This window comes from Trichomycterus rosablanca, chromosome 8 (assembly GCF_030014385.1).
Source record: "Trichomycterus rosablanca isolate fTriRos1 chromosome 8, fTriRos1.hap1, whole genome shotgun sequence".
NCBI classification, from domain to species: Eukaryota; Metazoa; Chordata; class Actinopteri; order Siluriformes; family Trichomycteridae; genus Trichomycterus; species Trichomycterus rosablanca.
The window spans coordinates 20,376,326-20,397,911 of record NC_085995.1 but is presented as its reverse complement, the minus strand read 5'-3'; the positions used below and the strand labels follow the sequence as shown (position 1 = coordinate 20,397,911).

The 21,586-nt window shown below is 39.8% G+C and overlaps 1 protein-coding gene across 1 annotated transcript in view; it reads left to right on the top strand.

Annotated features, from left to right (window-relative positions):
• Positions 1 to 20,529, top strand: part of ebf1a (EBF transcription factor 1a) — a 220,317-nt gene extending 199,788 nt beyond the window's left edge. Inside the window, exons 13-18 of the mRNA XM_062999912.1 lie at positions 4,330 to 4,395; positions 5,036 to 5,213; positions 7,352 to 7,531; positions 11,503 to 11,697; positions 14,261 to 14,332; positions 20,334 to 20,529. Coding sequence (XP_062855982.1) covers positions 4,330 to 4,395; positions 5,036 to 5,213; positions 7,352 to 7,531; positions 11,503 to 11,697; positions 14,261 to 14,331 — 690 coding nt within the window. The 3' untranslated portion in view covers position 14,332; positions 20,334 to 20,529. The remainder of the gene's footprint in view (positions 1 to 4,329; positions 4,396 to 5,035; positions 5,214 to 7,351; positions 7,532 to 11,502; positions 11,698 to 14,260; positions 14,333 to 20,333) is intronic.
• The last annotated feature ends 1,057 nt before the right edge of the window (positions 20,530 to 21,586 follow it).

Genomic DNA, 21,586 nt, shown 5'->3' with positions numbered 1-21,586 from the left:
GGTTAGGGGCCTTGCTCAAGGACCCAACGGCTGCAACCTGGCAAAGGTGAGGCTTGAACCGGCAACCTTCTGATTACCCAGTACCTTAACCACTAGGCTGCAACTGCCTAGCAAGCTACACTGTATTACCAAAAGTATGTGCATACACATCCTAATTATTGGGGTCATGTGTTTCAGCCACACCCATTGTGTAAAAAAGAAAAACTGGCACCCAGGTGGCACAGCAGGATATTCCATTAGCACACCCTCCGAGTTCGAATCTCAGCTCTGCTACCGGGGCTGGGCTCCCCCTAGCAGGCACAATTGGCAGTTTTGGGAATTTGATAAGATTGGCCACTAGTCTGCTGGGTGTAAATGACCAGGACAAGTGGTCTGAGTTGTCTGTACAGAAGTGGAGTCTGTACGCTAAACTGGTCTCACCACAGTACGGGCAAATAAAGAGGGCTGTGCACATGTCAGAGGGAGGGCATGACCGGCCAATATACCCTCCAGTCAGCGGAAGAATTAGCTCCTTTTTTTTCAAGCAAGGACATGGTATGCAAGTCATAACAAATATAGTTATTTTAAGCCAAATCAGTTTCTGTGATGGGGTCAGGGCATGGGATTGACTTTTCTTGGGTTTGACGTCCAGTCATTTAGTTCAGTCAACAACAAAGATGGCAAGATAATAAAACAATACTTAGAACTTGTGCATGTTTTATAGAATAAAATAAAACAGTGTAGCATTTGTAAAGCTGCTCTGCTACTGTATTTATTAACACCGTGTTGAAGTAGTAGATGATTTCCCATGCTTTTATATTTGGGCCTCAGATTTAAGTGTAATAAACATTTTTATTATTATTATTTTCAGTTATCTCTTCATTCTGCTCAGGATTTGAGAATTTATATACTAAAGTATTTTTAATAAACAAAATACTATTACGTTTATGCCATTTAGTGGGCACTTTTATCTGAAGCTACTTTAAATTGTTGTTGCTAAATACAATGGAAGCAATTGAGAATTAAGAATCTTGCTGAAGGGTCCAGTGGTGGCAGCTTGGCAGTAATGGAGCTTGAAGCTTAACCACTGAACTACCACTGCCCTGGAATTAAAGTTGCCCTAACTGCAACATGATGATTTTAAAGTTTTGAAAAGTTTATCTGTGTGTATGATTGGACAGTAACATCAACAAAGATTTATTTCAAGACAGTATGTGTACATAAAATATTACTGTAAAAAAAATGAAACTTGACATTGTTTGACAGTAGAATGTGGCAGAAAAATGGCAGAAAAATACATACCATGATTGGAATGCATGGATTAAAAAAAAAGGCTGTTTTTCTCCATAATTATGTTAATTGGAGCTTGGAATTTGGTATAGAAGCAAAACAGATCTATCCTAATTAAATGTTAATTTTATTCTGAACTAAAGTTTTCACGTCTCTGAATATACCACGCTCTAGCATTGCTATGCAGTCAAGGGCAGAACAGGAAGGAGGGCATCGTCAGGATAATGATGGCTCTGACTGATAGACAGGCACACAAACTTGCAGATCTGGGATCGGGTTTCTTTCCTGTTTACCGCTCCTGTCTCTCTGCTTAGCCCTTACTGGAAGCTCTGCTGCTCACCCAGGAAATGGACTCCGCTTCCAGACACAGGGCCACCACATACAGGCCGCTGCTAATAGCATTTATTTGTTTATCTGGACTAACTTTTGGCTTCTTCCTTATTGGATTTGGACTCTCAACAGATCCTCCCTTCCCCCAATATTATAATGATGGAAAATGGGTAGGTGGAGGGATACAACCTTAGAACTTAGAATCCAGGAAGAGAAAAAGAGATAGTTATATAGAGAAAAGTAGGGTGGATAGCACGGTCCTGATACAGCAGGGGATCCAGCTGTGGGCTAATGCCTCCTATCTCTCATGTTCTTCTTCCTACTTGTGAAGGCACCACCACACAGAGCACTGCAAATCTAGAGAGAAAATCAGGCGACAGAGGCGAACATCCATACTAAAGCAACACTTTAGCTCTCCCCAGGCCCCCCGCGCCTCCCTCAATCACCTGGGCCCAGTTCCTCCCACCGTAGCGCACCCTAACTAGGGGTTAACGCAGTGCCAGGGCTCCCATTATTGAGTGAATTTAGCACCTTGGATAGCGCACTAAAAATCTTTATTGCTTCGCTGACCCCCTCGTCATGATCGTGCCTGCATGTTGTGGGGGTGGCAGAGGAGACGGGCTCTGATTGAAAGGCAATATGTCAGCTAGCGGGCGGGCAAACATGCTCGGGGGCTCGTTCACAGCGAGGGTTACACACAGAGGGTGAGAGCAATTTTCTGGTTGTCGCGCCGCAAGCACATTTCCTCAGCCCAGGCACATTAACTTTTAAAAAGGGTTCCATGGGAGCTCCAGGCGCCTACTTCGCCTACGAGTAAAAAAAAAAAAATGAAGAGGAGAGAGATGGAAGAGAGAAGGAGAGGGCAAAAAGAAAATGAATACAGAGTAAAGAACACAGTAAATAAATGTTTAATGTGCGGGAAGGTATGGTAATAAATAGGCTTCTGGTTGAGAAGCTGAGACTCAATTACCTACTAGAACAGGGTGTTATGTGTACACATCCATCTACTACTGGCCAATAGAACATTCATTTAGCGGTATAAGCATGCATTCGTCTGGTTTACTCCTTATGTTTGTATACATGAATACACATATAATGCACTGTATTAAGGATGAAGAATTTCTGCTTTACTGGAGGAGTGTTATTAGGTGTAGTCGGCTGAATGCATGATTTACGGTCATGAAATACACAAAGCTTTTATATAACACTGGGTGGGATATGAGCAGAGCTCTGAAATAAGTATTAGAGTATATGTGTTATATACATACTGGTCTTTTTACATACAGGCTTTCTATGTTAACCTCTGGGCTAAGGAACAAAAGTCAGATGTTAAGTCAAACTATTCATAAAATGTTCTTGCAAACCCTCTCTTATAAACAAATTGAAATTTCAGAAGACCCTGAACAAAACTGTTAAGATAAAAGTCATAGGTGTTCATTAATCCACAAAAGGGCAAATAGATGGAGAGATTTTCATATTTTTTCTGCTCTTTCAATGACTGTACATCCTGCAAAGATCACACCAGGAATATACTAGTATGTAATAGCAAAAGAGCTGCAGAAATCAAATAAAAAAACTCAGAAAAATTACTTGTTGTTCATAGCAGGTACCACAGAGAAAAAAAGCTGCAAATTTTAGTGTTGTTAACTCCATTACTTAAAACCCATCAGCATGATAGAGAAAGCATCATGGTTTGGTGGAGCCTTACTGCTGATATTAAATATTAAAAATAAGACCTGAAATATATTAAAATATTTTTAAAAATATAGGTGTTTGTCAACAGTTTAGGAAAAAAAACAATTAATTATTATTATTATTATTATTGCTGTTGTTGTTGTTGTTATTGTTATTGATATTATTATTAATAAAAATATTATTATTATTATTGTCGTCATTGTGATTATTATTGTTTATATTGCTGTTATTATTATTATTTTTATTATTATTATTATCAAATTTCATGGGAAATATTTCTGATTTTTTTTATGTTTATAGACTTATGTTATAGACTTTTTATTTTTATTTTCATGTCAGTAAAGTAAATCTAAAGAGAGCAGCAGATCCTGTACATTATTACAAATTATTTCAAAATATATTTGAATATGAAAAAATATACTGTAAATGTTTGTTAATAGTTTGGGTATTATTATTATTATTATTATTAATTATAGTATTATTTTTTTTATTATTATCACAATTTTATGAGAAATAATGATTAATTTTTTTAATAATAATAATAATGTTTTACTTAAACTTTTAACAAACAACTTTATTTTTTCAAATTAAAATATATTTCGGGTCTTTTTTTAGACTTTTATGTTTTCATTTTTTATTATTTTTTCATCTTTTTCTTTTTATTGTCATGTCAATAGGAGGTAATTTTAAAGAGAGCAGCAGATCTTGTAGAATATTAAAAATAATACCTGAAATATATTTGAATATAAAAAAATATAGCTGTCTGTCAATAGTTTAGGAAAAACTAATAATAATAATAATAATTATTATTATTATTATTATTATTGTTATTGTTATTGTTGTTATTATTATTAATATTATTATTATTGTCGTTGTTATTATTATTATTATTACTGTCGTTATTTTGATCATTAGTATTATTCATGTTGTTGTTATTATTATTATTATCAAATTTAATGGGGAATATTTCAGATTTTTTAATGTCCAAAGACTTGTCGTTTTCATTAATTTTTTATTTTTTTTTCATGTCAATAGGAAGTAATTCTGAAGAGAGCGGCAGATCTTGTAGAAGCCCTGTATGGAATGCCACACAATAATCAGGTAAGAATATAAAAATTCCTTGAAGATATACACAGTCACATGCAACACCTGGTACCCCACTTGTTGGTAGCCATCAAAGCAATTACGTAACATTGTTTTTTCAAGTCCTTGCCCAGAGATCAGTCAAACTCATTGAAACTTCTTCATTGATGGTTATAAAAGCTGTAGGGACCTCCTCTCTGCAGAGTAGCTGTGGCCCACTCCTGTAAACCAGGCCATCGTTTGCTGAGTGCTGTGAGAGCAGGGATACTGAATTATTTATTCAGTGAATGGGGGTCTGCCTCTGGTAATGTCTGTCTACGAGGAACCTCGTTCTATCAGCTCTTGTCCTCAGCTCTTGTCATTTACTAAATAAATATCCGCATAATGATTAAATTATAGGAGGACCAGGCTCTGTGAAGCGCGCCGGCTCCCCTGGTGTGCGTTTGTGATACTTTGTGCTTGTCTGACACATAAACACAGCATTTAATATGTCACAGCATCTATTAGTCTGTTAGTCATTATCACGTTTTGCTCATGTTTCACTCCTGGTACTTACTGTGCACCCAGTTTTTACTAATTACGTACATTCCTGCTTTACATTTCAACTTTCTAGCATTTCTGATACTGTCTGACACGACGTTTTCGCCGCTTTTGACAGGAGATCATTCTGAAGAGGGCAGCAGACATTGCGGAGGCACTCTACAATGTCCCACGCACCCACAACCAGCTCTCCGGCCTGGCAAACAGTTCCGTACATGCTGGCATGATGGGCGTCAATTCTTTCCACGGCCAGCTTGCTGTTAATGTCTCCGAGTCTACGCAGGCAGCCAATCAGGGTAAGCAAATTATTACCCACCACCCAGCAGGTTCTACAGTGGGAATTTAGGAGACAGTGAGGAGACAGTAAGTAAAAGCCTAAATCAGAAGAAAAAATCTAAACCTGGGAAAAAGGGGAAAAAGATAGACAAGCACAAACTGTCTCCTGCTTTTAGAATTTGTCAGCTCCCTGTACTCCAAAGCTGCCCGGCCTCTGTGACAGTGAGTGATTTGTGTTAAGTCAGCGGTAATCTATCAGATGTCGGATGAAAGCCTTGGGAGCAGAGTAGCAACGTGTGCTGCCTTTTGTAGCAGTCAGCAGGAGACTTCTGGAGCAAAAACTTCCTGCTGCTTTTATCCATGTCAGAGTATAAAGCATTGATGTATATTTATAGTGCAAGTCCCTCTTTTTCCTCCCTATCTCCTCCTACAGTACAGAGGCTATGTATGGACAGCCTTTATATTAACAGACTTGAGGAAAATTTAGACCTTTGATGCTTGTCCATATGAATACAAACCCTAATCTGATAGAGTTAACTTCAGTGACATCCAGAACTGTAGTGTTACCAAAATAATAATACATGTAAATATCTGTAGCGATATGGGCCATTCCACTGAATGGGTGTCATTTATGTATAGTAACTTGATGAAATTAAACTTCATTTTTTATCTTTGTTTAACACTGAATCTAGTAGCACACACACTTAACTACCCAGAATGTGTATTGCTCAATCTCAGGCAACTTTGTTAAATTTTTTACAAGGTTTCTAGGTGATTGTATATGAGTAACAGGACTGAAAGTAACAAGACTGAGTTTTTAACATACAATTAGTAAATACATGAAATATAGCAGCATGGAGTTCATGCTAAAAGCATAAGAACACTGGGCACAGTCTAGTCATTTATCAAAATAAAAAAAAAAATTACATTACATTACATATTTACATTATTTTTATTTAATGTTTTATTTTAATTTTAATATACGTTGAGATGAGGTGGCGCAGCAGGATATTCCGCTAACTCACCAACAGCGAGTTTCTGAACTCCCCGGTTCGAAGCTCGGTGTTGCCACCGGCCGACTGGGTGCCATCTGGTGGGCATAATTGGCAGTGCCTGCAGCAGATACTAATTGGCCACCGTATCTGCAGGGTGGGGGCCGGACTATGTGTGGGTGGGTGGGTGGGTCTTCATACACTGTGTAAGGACCCTGATTGGCAGACGAGACGTCCTTGCAGAAAGCACGGGCAAGAAGAGGAGGGCTGTGCACGTGTGAAAAAGGCGTGGGCAGCGGCGTGCTCTCCTTGGATGCAATCTGGTGTTTCTCAGCAGCGGAAGACAAGAATTGAGTGCGAGAAAGAAATGGCACTGATTCAGCGGAATTGCCCATATACACTTCCTGGAAACTTGTACAACCAGCTCAACTAGTACAACCCATTTTACTTCCAATTTTACATTTTATGCCCAGCTGTTGATACTGTATATGCAGCACTTAAATCTATTAATAAAAAGGGACAGACAAGACCAACACTAACCAGATGTTATTTGGATGGTTTGATCTCTGCACAGCAGTAATACAGATGTGATACATGCTTAATAAAGAATATTGAAGCCATATCATAAAAACACATATTATTATTAATTAAATGGCACTTGATAGTTTGAATTCGCAAAATCCAGATGTGTATCTCCCTGATGGTAAAGCGTGTATTCACAGCTTGCTCCAGAGTCCACCGCTGGTGTGCTTTGCACCACTCATGATTGTGATAGTTTGTGTGCAGCGTAATAGCCTTAAAAATGTTAATGAGGCTCTATTTTTCATTTGGTGGTCAAATTATTTGTGCTTGTAGGTCCTTCCAATTTGTGGCTGAACTGACGTTGCTAAGAGATCTTTCCAAAAACAAATCACATGACCAGAGCACTTGTATCAACCTATAAAGTGACTTTCTGTGAACATGCCACACAAAATCATTAAGCTTTTTAGAATGACACATGCCATGTAATTTGTGATAGGTTGCTTAAACACCTTGTAGCAACGGATGTGGCTTAAATAACTAAACCCACTAAATAAAAAGGAAAAGTGGCCATGTAGCCTGTATTATTAACTGTTTAATGTTATCTTTCCGTTAATTGCAATTGCATGTGTGTCTATGTGTATCAGGTTTCACTCGGAACACCAGTAGCGTGTCTCCACATGGTTACGTGCCCAGCTCTACACCCCAGCAGAGCAGTTACAGTACAGTCAGCACGAGTTTGAACGGCTACGGCAACAGTGGCATGACCACACTGGGAGGATCGCCCAACTTTCTTAATGGCTCAGCCGCCAACTCTCCCTATGCCAGTGAGTTTTACATCCATGCACTCATAGTTCGTTTGACATTAATGTGAAGTTTACTAAAGTTGATCATGCATATTGCTCCTGAATTGCCTGCTGATTGTCCTCACTGTCTAAGCCACTTATTCTAATCAGGGTTGTCGGAGGGTGTGTGTGGGGGAGAAAGGGGGTTTAGGGGGGTGCTAGAACTTATCCAGCTCTCCATGGGCACAAGACACACTTAAACACCCTATACAGGACACCAGTCTATCACAGAAGGGCAATTTTTGTATCTCCAGTTAACCTGACTGCATGTCTTTGGACTGTGGAAGCTCTGAAAGGAAACCCACACGGACACAGAGAGAACATGCAAACTCCACACATCAAACCCAGACCTGCTTGCTACCCATCAAGCCAATTTGCAATAAAAAGGCACATTTCTTTAGCGTGTTTCAGCAGGATTAGGGTTGGTCTAATGTTTGTAAAATTATCAAACTGTATCTAACAAAACGGAACAGTTTTGCTGAGAAAATGTGGACCTGGCAACCACTTTTAGAAACACAGCTGTGGCTGTTTTTCATTTGGTCCAAAATGCACAAGGTGCAAAAAATAGATGGTGCTAACTTTAGTAACTCATATAACTCATATTATAGCTTTCCTACTTGTTTATGATCCTCCCTTATTTTGCATATAAACAAGAAAGAGCATCTGACACTAAAAATAATAGCAGCAGTAGTATATATGTTCTTATTAACAATATATACAAATATATGTATTATCCATATACACTATGATAATGTGAGATATATATATACTGTATTTATATAACATGGATGTTGTCACGTGCATGGTTTGTAAACTGTGTTTAGTTTAGTCTTGTATGCTGGTTGTATACATGACATTCAAGGTTCTAGATTGGCAGGCAGGCAGGCAGGCAGGCAGGCAGGCAGGCAGGCAGCTAGATAGATAGATAGATAGATAGATAGATAGATAGATAGATAGATAGATAGATAGATAGGTAGGTAGGTAGGTAGGTAGGTAGGTAGGTAGGTAGGTAGGTAGGTAGGTAGGTAGGTAGGTAGGTAGGTAGGTAGGTAGATAGATAGATAGATAGATAGATAGATAGATAGATAGGTAGATAGATAGATAGATAGATAGATAGATAGATAGATAGACCACCTACTTGTTTCTACACTCACTGTCTATCAGCTCCACTTATCATATAGAAGCACTTTGAAGTTCTACAATTACTGACTGTAGTCCATCTGTTTCTTTACAAACGTTTTTAACCTGCTTTTACTCTGTTCTTCAATAGTCAGGACCCCCACAGGACCACCACAGAGCAGGTATTATTTAGATGGTGGATGATTCTCAGCACTGAAGTGACACTGACATGGTGGTGGTGTGTTAGTGTGTGTTGTGCTGGTATAAGTGGATCAGACACAGCAGCCGTGTCCACTCTATTAGACACTCTTACCTAGTTGGTCCACCTTGTAGATGTAAAGTCGATCGCTCATCTATTGCTGCTGTTTGAGTTGGTCATTTTCTAGACCTTCATCAGTGGCCCCTGTGGCGCTTTTGGCTGGATATTTTTGGTTGGTGGACTATTCTCAGTCCAGCAGTGACTGTGAGGTGTTCTCATTGTCACTCCACTGCTGAGAATGATCCACCATCCAAATAATACCTACTCTGTGGTGGTCCTGGGGGTCCTGACCATTAAAGAATAAAAGAGTAAAAGGAGGTTAAAAAGTATGTAGAGAAACAGATGGACTACAGTTAGTAATTGTAGAACTACAAAGTGCTTCTATATGGTAAGTGGAGCTGATAAAATGGACAGTGAGTGTAGAAACAAGGAGGTGGTTTTAATGTTATGACTGATCGGTGTAAGTGTCTAACAGTCTGACTGCCTGGGGTACAAAATACTTTCTCAGCCTGTCTGTTGAGCAGGACAGAGACAGCATGCAACCAAATATGCAGAATGTAACCAAAAGTAATGCCTAAAAACAGCTGGATATTGTTTGGTACAACTTGCCCATCGTCTTAATGTCAAAATTCCAATCATCTGTGGTTTTATCAGGGTGCTGATGTGTGCGTAGTGTGCTAAGTTACTAATTAAATACAGACTTTCAGCTCGGCCACTAGACACTAACAAACAAGCCATCCAAAATGCAGAGTGTAATGAACAACAGCGCTCTAATGGTAAAATACTGCAGCCTGTTAGGGACAGCCATGATAAAACAATAGATAAAGCTATTACTCTGTGTCCGTGTCTATAAGAGCAGAGATAAATGTACGACCCTTTTTTTCCCACAGCACATCTCGACCATAATGCCCAGCCATTCACCTAACACCAATCTTCTGTCGTGCCTTCTAAATTAAAGAGTCTTAATTAAATCAATAAACTAATTGCAGGAGAAGCAATTCAATTTAGGAGCTTTGATTTCGGACATGTTAACAAGTATTTTAACAGGCTGGGAGAGCGCGCAGACACTTTTAATCAATATGAGAGGGCAGGCCATGGAGGCTCCAATATTCATTAATTGATTAGCGAGGCCTTTATAAATGGATTATGACATTATCAAAAGAATTTACTCTGGAAGGGGCCATCAAATTTTAAACAGAGTGTAGGAACAACAGTAAAGGCAGAACAAGACATCAGAGGCAGGCTGATATAGTACAGCCACTGTAAAACCGCTGAAGGAGAAAATGCTCTTAGTATATTACCAGACAGAGGTGGAGCAGACTGGGATGGACCCAGGATTATATGCCTTTAAATAAATTAAGGATCCATTATTGTAACTACTAAATATGTACACTAGCAAAGTGCTTAATATATACAAATATATGTATCATCCATATACAATATGATAATGAAGATATACGTATATATAAGCAGTCATATAGATTACTGATATAGACATACTTATAAATACTGTATAAGTGTCAGTATGCGCATGAGTTAAAGTCCGATTTAATGTCCCCTTCATCATGGTATAGATTTATTATTTTATAAGCTACACCTATCATACAAATGAATGTACAAGTACTGACTGTATCCAGCTGTTACTTTTACGTCACCCCATAGAACCCCTAATGACCAGTCGTAGACCATTCTCATTACTGCTTTGTTACTAACATGATAATAACAGGGTGTCATGTGTTGTTCTGATATGAACGTATCAGGTGCAGCAGTGTTTTTGGGAATTTGTTAGTGCCGATTTAAATTACTGGCCACTTTATTAGGAACACATGCCTTATTAGCACTCATTGTAGTTGTACATGTAGAGTTGAGATACAGTATGTATACCTACAAATGTCATACGTATGCAACACCTACCATACAAATGAACTCTGTGGGTGTACAAGTACTGACTGTTACTGTCACATGTCACCCCCCTAGAACCACCAGTGACCAGATGTTTGAGTCGTGGACCATTCTCAGCACTGCACATGATAATAACAAGATAGCATGTGTTATTCTGATATGAGCGTATCAGGTGCAGCAGTGTTGTTGGGAATTTGTAAGTGCAGATTGAAAATACTGGCCACTTTATTAGGAACACACGCCTTGTTAGCACTCATTGTAGGTGTACACTTGATCACAGCACACTATTTAAAAATCCCAACAACACTGCTGCACCTGATACACTTACTCAAATGCAACACACTGCAATGTCACTGCCAGATTAATGTCACTGCATTGCTAAGTATAGTTCACCCTCTATGGTGTTTGAATTTGTTTAAGGAATGGGGTACTATGGGGTGACTACGTGTAGACATGGGATACAGTATGTATACCTACAAATTTCATTCGTATGGTAGACGTACCTAATAAAGTGAGTCCTAATTGTCTTGGACATGGAGACATTGTCTCCATTCTCTATACCCCATTGTCCTGTGTATTTTATATGTTGTAGTACTGAGCCAATTGCCAAGCCACCTATTCTTTCCTTTCCTTTCTATTCCTTGCACCTTTGCTGCTGCCTTGCACTTCTCAGTCGTGCCCTCCAGTCCCACCATGGCCTCCTCCACCAGCCTACCCTCCAACTGCAGCAGCTCCTCGGGCATCTTCTCCTTCTCACCCGCAAACATGGTGTCGGCCGTTAAACAGAAGAGCGCTTTCGCACCAGTGGTGCGGCCCCAGGCCTCACCGCCTCCCACCTGCACCAGTGCAAATGGCAACGGGCTCCAAGGTGAGGGCACCGCCAGGCTGTACACACTGCCGCAACCACACACGCACAGTCTAAAAGCTTTGCACCTCGAATCCTCAACACTTATGTTCTGTTTAGGGTAAATTTGGCTTAGTTTTTTTTACAAAGTGTAATAAACCACTATACCAAGATTATGTTTAGCTTAATCTGTTTTATATTCCCCTTTAACATCAGAACAGTGGAAGTCTTAGGCCAGTACATACATCGATCAGGCATGACATTATGACCACTGACAGGTGAAGTGAAAAACACTGATTATCTCTTCATCACGGCACCTGTTAGTGGGTGGAATATTATCCTCAAAGTTGATGTGTTAAAAACAGGAAAAATGGTCAAGCGTAAGGATTTGAGTGAATTTGACCAGGGCCAAATTGTGATGGCTAGACGACATAGTCAGAGCATCTCCAAAACTGCAGCTCTTGTGGGGTGTTCCCAGTCTACAGTGGTCAGTATCTATCAAAAGTGGTCCAAGGAAGGAACAGTGGTAAACCAGCAACAGGGTCATGGGTGGCCAAGGCTCATTGATGCACGTGGGGAGCGAAGGCTGGCCCCTGTCGAGCTACTGTAGCTCAAATTGCTGAAGAAGTTAATGCTTGTTCAGATAGAAAGGTATCAGAATACACAGTGCATCGCAGTTGCAGGGCTGTTTTGGCAGCAAAAAGGGGGACCAACACAATATTTGGAAGGTGGTCATAATGTTATGCCTGATCCGTGTAGTCACACAGTTCAGATTCTTAAGGCAGTTCTAATAAGACACTTGCCGAAACAGTAGTGTTTAAACCGTTCATCCACCTCATCATTGAATACATGTGCATAAATGATATTTGGAGCTTTTACTGTTGAGCTAATATTAAATTAATGTATTTAAGGCAGATATAATATGTCCATCTGTCAAAAAACCAGGGGTGTGATTACCAGCCGTTAAGTATTCTGTAGTTAGTAGTGCGGCCTTTAGTCACAGTGTTAAACAGTTAAATTTAACTGCGTTTCAATTTCAAAATGCGGCCGTGTCATGACATTTTCCATCAATCAATCAATCAGTTTGTAGTAACAATTACTGCCGGGAATCCTACCTCCCTCCCTGTTTAATAGAAAGTTAAAAGAATTCTAGTGTTCTGAAATCCTTCCATACTTTGGTTCGGGTGTTTTGTCTCTATAGGTCTATCTGAAAAACCTAGTGGGCTTTCTACATCTTACGCCATCCTATGTGCTCCCAAAAAAATGGCTTTCGAAATTCCTAGATGCCTCAAAATGCTTCCTACTGAGATACCTTATTCTGACCGAGTAACAATCCCAGCATTCAACTTGTGGCTCGTGGTAATGGAGCAGCGAGCATCATTCTTTGTAACTGCAAGTCATTTTAATTCATTTTAATTAATTATTAAGGTGTTCAAGCGTTATTAGTTTGAAATTGTGGCTTAGTCAGTGACAATATAACCATTTTCGGTACACAAAGGGAGATGTTAGCTGGCATGCTCGTGGGTTGTGTCATCTTATTGGTTTGAAAGGCCTGAGGCGGTGATAGGCAGACACAGCTGATGACCTATTTGCTGTTGAAGTAGTACATCTAAATAATCTTCCTTCTACAGTTGGCTGTCAGTTAGAATCCCTGCTACTTAGGCAGCTGCCTAGGTAGGCAGCAAGGCAGCTCACTTGCTTTTCAGACAGACCCGATGTCAGTTTACAAACAGTATAGCTCAGGTGGCGCAGCAGTAAAGCATACGCTGTTCACCAGAGCTGGGATCTCGAATACATCGTATCGAATCTCGGCTCTGCTTGCCGGCTGAGGCTGACCGGCCACATGAACAACAATTGGCCTGTTGTTCAGACAGGGGCGGGACTAGGCCGGATGGGGAGTCTCTCTCAGACTAGTGCGATTACGACCTCTGCTGGCTGGTTGGTGACGCCTGCACGGAGATAGGAAAGGAGTGCAGTAGAGGGTGTGGCTCTCCATACACAGCGCTGTACTGCACTGCCCTCGTCAAGTGTAGGTGATAAGATGTTCGATTGCTGTGCACGTGTTGGAGGGGGCGTGGAGCAGCCTCATCCTCCCCAGTCAGGTTCAGGGACCAGCATTAGTGAGAGGATGATTTACGGGCAAAAATTGGATGCGCTAAAGTGGGAGAAAAGGGGAAAAAATATATATAATCCGCAAGTGTTAGTCTTATCAGGTGTAATCCCTAAGGATGTGAAATGGTATTTGTGGTAAATTGCAAAGTGTATATACAAATATGTTAAAAATAAATGTATTTACCAGAAATACAACCATTGTTAAGTAAAAACAAACAAACAACAACAAAAAAACAGAACATAAGTGCTATTGTTTCTTGCAGCAAAAAAAATCAGATTCTGGTGCATTTGTAATTTCTCCACTGTTCCTATCACTTTTGTAAATTCAAAGTCCTGTTACGATGATGTGTTTCCTGTACTAACCTATTCCTTCTCAGCCCTAATTCCAGTACTCACTGTTACCACATAAATATTAACACAGATCTTTTCTCTGTTTTTTCTCTTCTCTTGCCATGTGTCCTCTTGGTGTCTCCAGTAGATCAGTCTTTTGTGGACTCTAGCAAGTATTCCACAGCTAGCTCCCTGCAGGGACTGGCCTTCTCCTGAAGTATGTGACACCTCTCCTTTTTACCCACTCTTAATCAGTTCGTTCTCTGTACATCACCCATCTCTTTGTCTCTTACATCCACTGGGTTGCTGGGGGACCCTTTGTCCACCACTGACAGCATGCCATATGTCTTTTATTTCCTGCTTGACTTCCTGTTTCCTGTGTCTGCTCCTCTCTGGGGTTCAAGTGGTGTTGCTTGTTAATCTTTGTCAGTTATTTATGTTTTATTTTTGCCCTTTTATTTTTATGAACTGTGTGTTTACTGGGACAGAATAGTCAGATAACTTAAAAATTGGAGTGAGTGGTGTGTGTGTGACGCACAGAAACATGAATGGATGCTTTGAATTTGAGTGAGTGAGTGAGGGAGTCAGTGAGTGAGTGAGTAAATGAGTGATTGAGGGAGTCAGTAAGTGAGTAAATGAGTGAGTGAGTAAATGTGTGAGTGAGTGAGTGAGTGAGTGAATAAATGTGTGTGTGAGTGATTTAGTAAGTAAATGAGTGAGTAGTAAGTAAATGAGTGAGTGAGTAAATGAGTGAGTGAGTGAGTGAGTGAGTGAGTGAGTAAATGTGTGAGTGAGTGTGAGAGTAAATGTGTGAGTGAGTGAGTAAATGAGTGAGTGAGTCAGTGAGTGAGTAAATGTGTGACTGAGTGAGTGAGTAAATGTGTGAGTGAGTGAGTGAGTAAATGAGTGAGTGAGTCAGTGAGTCAGTGAGTGAGTGAGTAAATGTGTGAGTGAGTGAGTAAATGAGTGAGTGAGTCAGTGAGTGAGTGAGTAAATGTGTGAGTGAGTGAGTAAATGTGTGTGAGTGAGTAAATGAGTGAGTGAGTCAGTGAGTGAGTAAATGTGTGAGTGATTGAGTGAGTAAATGAGTGAGTAAGTCATGTTTAAAATGATGAATCCACTTGGTAAGTGGTGTGTGTGACGCACAGAAACATGAATGTATGATTTGAATCGTATTTGTGAGTGAGTGAGTAAATGAGGAGTGAGTAAATGAGTGAGTGAGGGAGTAAGTAAGTGAGTGAGTAAATGAGTGAGGAGGGAGTCAGTGAGTGACTAAATGAGTGACTAAATGAGTGAGCAAATAAGTTATGTTTCAGAAACATGAATGGATTATTTGAATCTTTATGAGTGAGTAAGTGAATGAGTAAGTCATGTTTCTGTGCGTCACACACCACCTACTCACTAATTAATTAATTAATTAATTATTTGAATCGTCTTTGTGAGTGAGGAAATGAGTGAGTGAGTGAGTGAGTGAGTGAGTTAGTGAGGTTTGCTGGTCATTTGTCACGTGAATGATTAGACGAACAGTAAATGGAACTCATTTGAGTGAGTGAGTGAGTGAGTGAGTGAGTGAGTGAGTGAGAGAGTCACTAATTGACACTGTCCAGGGTTTATTGCTTTTTATTTCTATTTATACCAGCTTGCCCATCATAAACCCATACTAAGTATTTACTCCATATGAATAAATAAATTCATTAATGAATTAATTATGCAATAAATGAATAATGTTAGTTAGAAACTAAGTATAAGTATGTCTTATTTTTAAGACATTGCATAATGCTGGTGTATACAGTACACCATGTTTACATATAATAACAATAACACTAACTGGAGATGTTACAATGATGAATCCTGGCTGCTTAGGGCAGTGGTAGCTCAGTGGCGAAGATTACTGGTCAAGAGTTTACTAGTTCAAGCTTCACCACTGCCATGCCGGCCTTAATCCTCAGTGTGCATTTAAATTTAGTCACAAATTTTATTTGCTTTGGAATAAGTGTTAAATGCCTTAAATACTAGTGTGCATGTGAAAATATATAGTAATAATAGTTTACTAAAACTAAATCTGGGCTTAAAACACCTCCACATGTAGAAGTTCGTATTCTGACTTACAGTGTATCACAAAAGTGAGTACACCCCTCACATTTCTGCAGATATTTAAGTATATCTTTTCATGGGACAACACTGACAAAATGACACTTTGACACAATGAAAAGTAGTCTGTGTGCAGCTTATATAACAGTGTAAATTTATTCTTCCCTCAAAATAACTCAATATACAGCCATTAATGTCTAAACCACCGGCAACAAAAGTGAGTACACCCCTTAGTGAAAGTTCCTGAAGTGTCAATATTTTGTGTGGCCACCATTATTTCCCAGAACTGCCTTAACTCTCCTGGGCATGGAGTTTACCAGAGCTTCACAGGTTGCCACTGGAATGCTTTTCCACTCCTCCATGATGACATCACGGAGCTGGCGGATATTCGAGACTTTGCGCTCGTCCACCTTCCGCTTGAGGATGCCCCAAAGATGTTCTATTGGGTTTAGGTCTGGAGACATGCTTGGCCAGTCCATCACCTTTACCCTCAGCCTCTTCAATAAAGCAGTGGTCGTCTTAGAGGTGTGTTTAGGGTCATTATTATGCTGGAACACTGCCCTGCGACCCAGTTTCCGGAGGGAGGGGATCATGCTCTGCTTCAGTATTTCACAGTACATATTGGAGTTCATGTGTCCCTCAATGAAATGTAACTCCCCAACACCTGCTGCACTCATGCAGCCCCAGACCATGGCATTCCCACCACCATGCTTGACTGTAGGCATGACACACTTATCTTTGTACTCCTCACCTGATTGCCGCCACACATGCTTGAGACCATCTGAACCAAACAAATTAATCTTGGTCTCATCAGACCATAGGACATGGTTCCAGTAATCCATGTCCTTTGTTGACATGTCTTCAGCAAACTGTTTGCGGGCTTTCTTGTGTAGAGACTTCAGAAGAGGCTTCCTTCTGGTGTGACAGCCATGCAGACCAATTTGATGTAGTGTGCGGCGTATGGTCTGAGCACTGACAGGCTGACCCCCCACCTTTTCAATCTCTGCAGCAATGTTGACAGCACTCCTGCGCCTATCTTTCAAAGACAGCAGTTGGATGTGACGCTGAGCACGTGCATTCTTTGGACGACCAACGCGAGGTCTGTTCTGAGTGGACCCTGCTCTTTTAAAACGCTGGATGATCTTGGCCACTGTGCTGCAGCTCAGTTTCAGGGTGTTGGCAATCTTCTTGTAGCCTTGGCCATCTTCATGTAGCGCAACAATTCGTCTTTTAAGATCCTCAGAGAGTTCTTTGCCATGAGGTGCCATGTTGGAACTTTCAGTGACCAGTATGAGAGAGTGTGAGAGCTGTACTACTAAATTGAACACACCTGCTCCCTATGCACACCTGAGACCTAGTAACACTAACGAGTCACATGACATTTTGGAGGGAAAATGACAAGCAGTGCTCAATTTGGACATTTAGGGGTGTAGTCTCTTAGGGGTGTACTCACTTTTGTTGCCGGTGGTTTAGACATTAATGGCTGTATATTGAGTTATTTTGAGGGAAGAATAAATTTACACTGTTATATAAGCTGCACACAGACTACTTTTCATTGTGTCAAAGTGTCATTTTGTCAGTGTTGTCCCATGAAAAGATATACTTAAATATCTGCAGAAATGTGAGGGGTGTACTCACTTTTGTGATACACTGTAGCTATAAACTTTAAATCATTGATAGAGCATAGAATGTTAAAGTCTAATGTAAAAGTAATTGAGTGTATTATGCGAGAGACTCTTTCTCTCACTGTGCTGAGCATAAAAAGAGCATCTCTGGCCTGATGAGCCACCATTTCCTCCCCCTTCTTCAAATGAGCGTGAGACACTAGAAAAAGCCTTGGAATTAGATCAGCGTACGGAAAGCCAATCAATAGGTAGTCAATGTATGAAAAATATCCAGTGGTGTTGGTCTGTAGTGCAGGCAGAGGTGAAAAAATACTACGCAAGCCCCCCAGATGAGAAATCTATCTGCTTAGAGAAAATAATATGCGACGTATTTGCAGTGCCTGTTTAAAACACATGTCGTTTGTCTATAGTGACGCTGTTTGTACGAGCGATTGAGTTAATGACGGTCGAAATATGAATTTACAGTATTTGTTTATTTATTGCTTCTCTGGTTTGCTGGTCATTTGTCACGTGAATGATTAGACGAACAGTAAATGGAACTCATGTCTCAGGGGACGAGAAGTAGAACCATTCATCTCATTCACTTTATTCAAAGTAATTGAAATGGTGGTTCTTTTGGTTTAGTGGTTCACACAGCCTGTATTTAGCATATAGCATTAGCGAGACCGCTGTCATTTGACCACGTGGACACAATGTTTATGTTTTTGTAAAACATTATTTAATGCATTTCTCAGCTTTCTTAATCATAGCCTAGACACATAGCCAGTCCTGTAGTCTTAGCACTAATTGTGTGGATGAATTGTTCACGTAATGGGTCCCAGATGGAAGGAGGAACTGATTTACAACCATTAAGCTGAGTCACTATTTATCCTGACAATTGACTATAATTTAACATGGAGAACACACACAGCTGAGGTGGATCAGTGAGGAAGATTCATTTTAGGGGATCAGTCAGTACATATACAACATGCAATGTCTATCAGAAAATATAGATTAACAGAACAACAAACATACAAACTAGCAAATAGAAGGACAGAACAATGTATTGATGAATGGATGGATGGATGGATGGATGAATATATTGATGAATATAACAATGTATTGATGATGTATGAATGAATGATGGATGTTGGACAAAATAATGTATTGATGGACAGATGGATGGATGGATGGATGGATGGATGTATTGATGTATTAGTATACTGATGGACAGAACAATGTATTGATGGATGGATGGATGATGTATTGTTGGACAAAAGAATGTACTGATGGACAGATGGATGGATGGATGGTGATGGATGTATTGATGTATTAGTATACTGATGGACAGAACAATGTATTGATGGATGGATGGATGATGTATTGTTGGACAAAAGAATGTACTGATGGACAGATGGATGGATGGATGGATGGATGCATTACTGAACAGATGTATGGATGGATAAATGTATTGTGTTTCATGGATGGATGGATGGCTGTATTAATGACATGTATGTGTGGATGGATGGATGGATAGATGGATGGGTGAATGGATGGATGGATGGATGGATGGGTGGGTGGATGGTTGGATATATTGATAGACAGAACAATGTATTGATGAATGGATGGATTGATGAATGGAAGAATGGATGTATTGATATATTGATGGACAGAACAATGTATTGATGGATGGATGGGTGGATGATGTATTGTTGGACAAAAGAATGTATTGATGGATGGATGGATCATGTATTGATGGACAAAAGAAAGGGTGGATGTATGATGTATTGTTGGACAAAAGAATGTATTGATGGACAGATGGATGATGTGTTGATGGACAGAAAGATGTATTAATGGATGGATGGATGGATGGATTGATGTACCAATGAACAGAAGGATACCTTGATGGATGGATGGATGTATTGATAGACAGATGGATGAATGGAATGATATATTAATGGACAGAACAATGTATTGATAGATGGATGGATGGATCAATGGATGGATGATGAATGATGGATGTTGGACAAAAGAATAAATTGATAGACAGATGGATGGATGGATGGATGTACCGATGAAGGATGTCTTGATGCCATGAGGGATGGATAGATGGATGGATCTAATTTTATTGTATTGATTTTGTTGATCTAATAGAAAGTACAGAACATTATAATTGCTCATCATAAGTGATTTTTTATTTTGTTGCCCACATGGTGCCCACATGCTCTATTAAACTTCTTGATTTTGCCGTTTGCATGCAAACTACTGTATCTGCATGGCATTGGGTTTTAGTTTTGTTCTCTATTTTACAGATTTCTTTTGTCTCATATTTTAATACAGTAACAAATAACTTGCAAAACGTGGTTTATAATCAGTCAGTTTGAATACACGTTTCCAAGTTATATTAACTGTAGGCCAGCTGACATTTGCCATAAAGCTTTAGCAGGAACTGTTTGATAGAACTGAACACAATAGAAGATAAATACACAACTGACTCTGTATATCTTTTTTTCTCATGAACAGCAATCCCAGGGATGATTGTTCCTCCCATGTAGAGGTTCTGGACTGCTGAGGAGACACGTTTTGTATCAGTTCATGCTCCGAAAAGCCCTCATGGTCTGAACCCCCAAGATCTTCATGAGGACATAAGAGAGAAAACCCTGACTTTGAAAACTCAGGACTTTTTACATGGAAAAGAAGGGAGATGAGATGATGAATGTGTGGTGGTGATGGTGGTGGTTTGATTTTTTTCTAAATGCGTTTTTAAACTCTACATGGAAGATGTTTTAAGGTCATTGTTATATGGCTTTTATACAGACTGTACCATACATACGATACTATGAGAACCCTTGATTGTGTAACGTTCCTGAAAGCTAAATGTTCTGTAGCATTGAGGGGAAAACGATGTTCCATTTAACACATTTTCTTAAGACGTTTATAAATCATCGACAAAAATATACAGGCCAAACACAGTATGTGATCAAGGCCAATGAACAATGAAATGATTTTGCCATAAATGTTGTTTTGTTTGTTTGTTTTATTTTAGGTGTTATAACTGTACTTATCAAGGTTTGTGTTGACTGTCCAGGTCAGTTTGGTTTGCCATGTCTTTAAATACAGAAATCAGTCATGAGCTAAATATCAGCTCTTGGCTTACTGTGAAGATTCCAAATCCCATACTGCTTAGGAGAAAAGGGATTCAAATATGTTTAATATAATGAGCTGATTGCCTGTGCCAGAAAACTGAAGTACAATATGAGTTTGCAATGTTGCCATGTTTTAAAATACACCGATCAGCCATAACATTCTTAACATTAAAACCACCTCAGCTCCACTTACCATATAGAAGCACTTTGTAGTTCTACAATTACTGACTGTAGTCCATTTGTTTCTCTGCATATCTTTTTAGCCTGCTTTCACCCTGTTCTTCACTGGTCAGGACCCCCGCAGGACCACTACAGAGTAGGTATTATTTGGGTGGTGGATCATTCTCAGCACTGCAGTGACACTGACATGGTGGTGGTGTGTTAGTGTGTGCTGTGCTGGTATGAGTGAATCAGACACAGCAGCGCTGCTGGAGTTTTTTTAATACCGTGTCCACTCACTGTCCACTCTTTTACACACTCCTACCTAGTTGGTCCACCTTGTAGATGTAAAGTCAGAGACGATCTACGATCATCTATTGCTGCTGTTTGAGTTGGTCATCTTCTAGACCTTCATCAGTGGTCACAGGATGCTGCCCATGGAGCGCTGTTGGCTGGATATTTTTGGTTGGT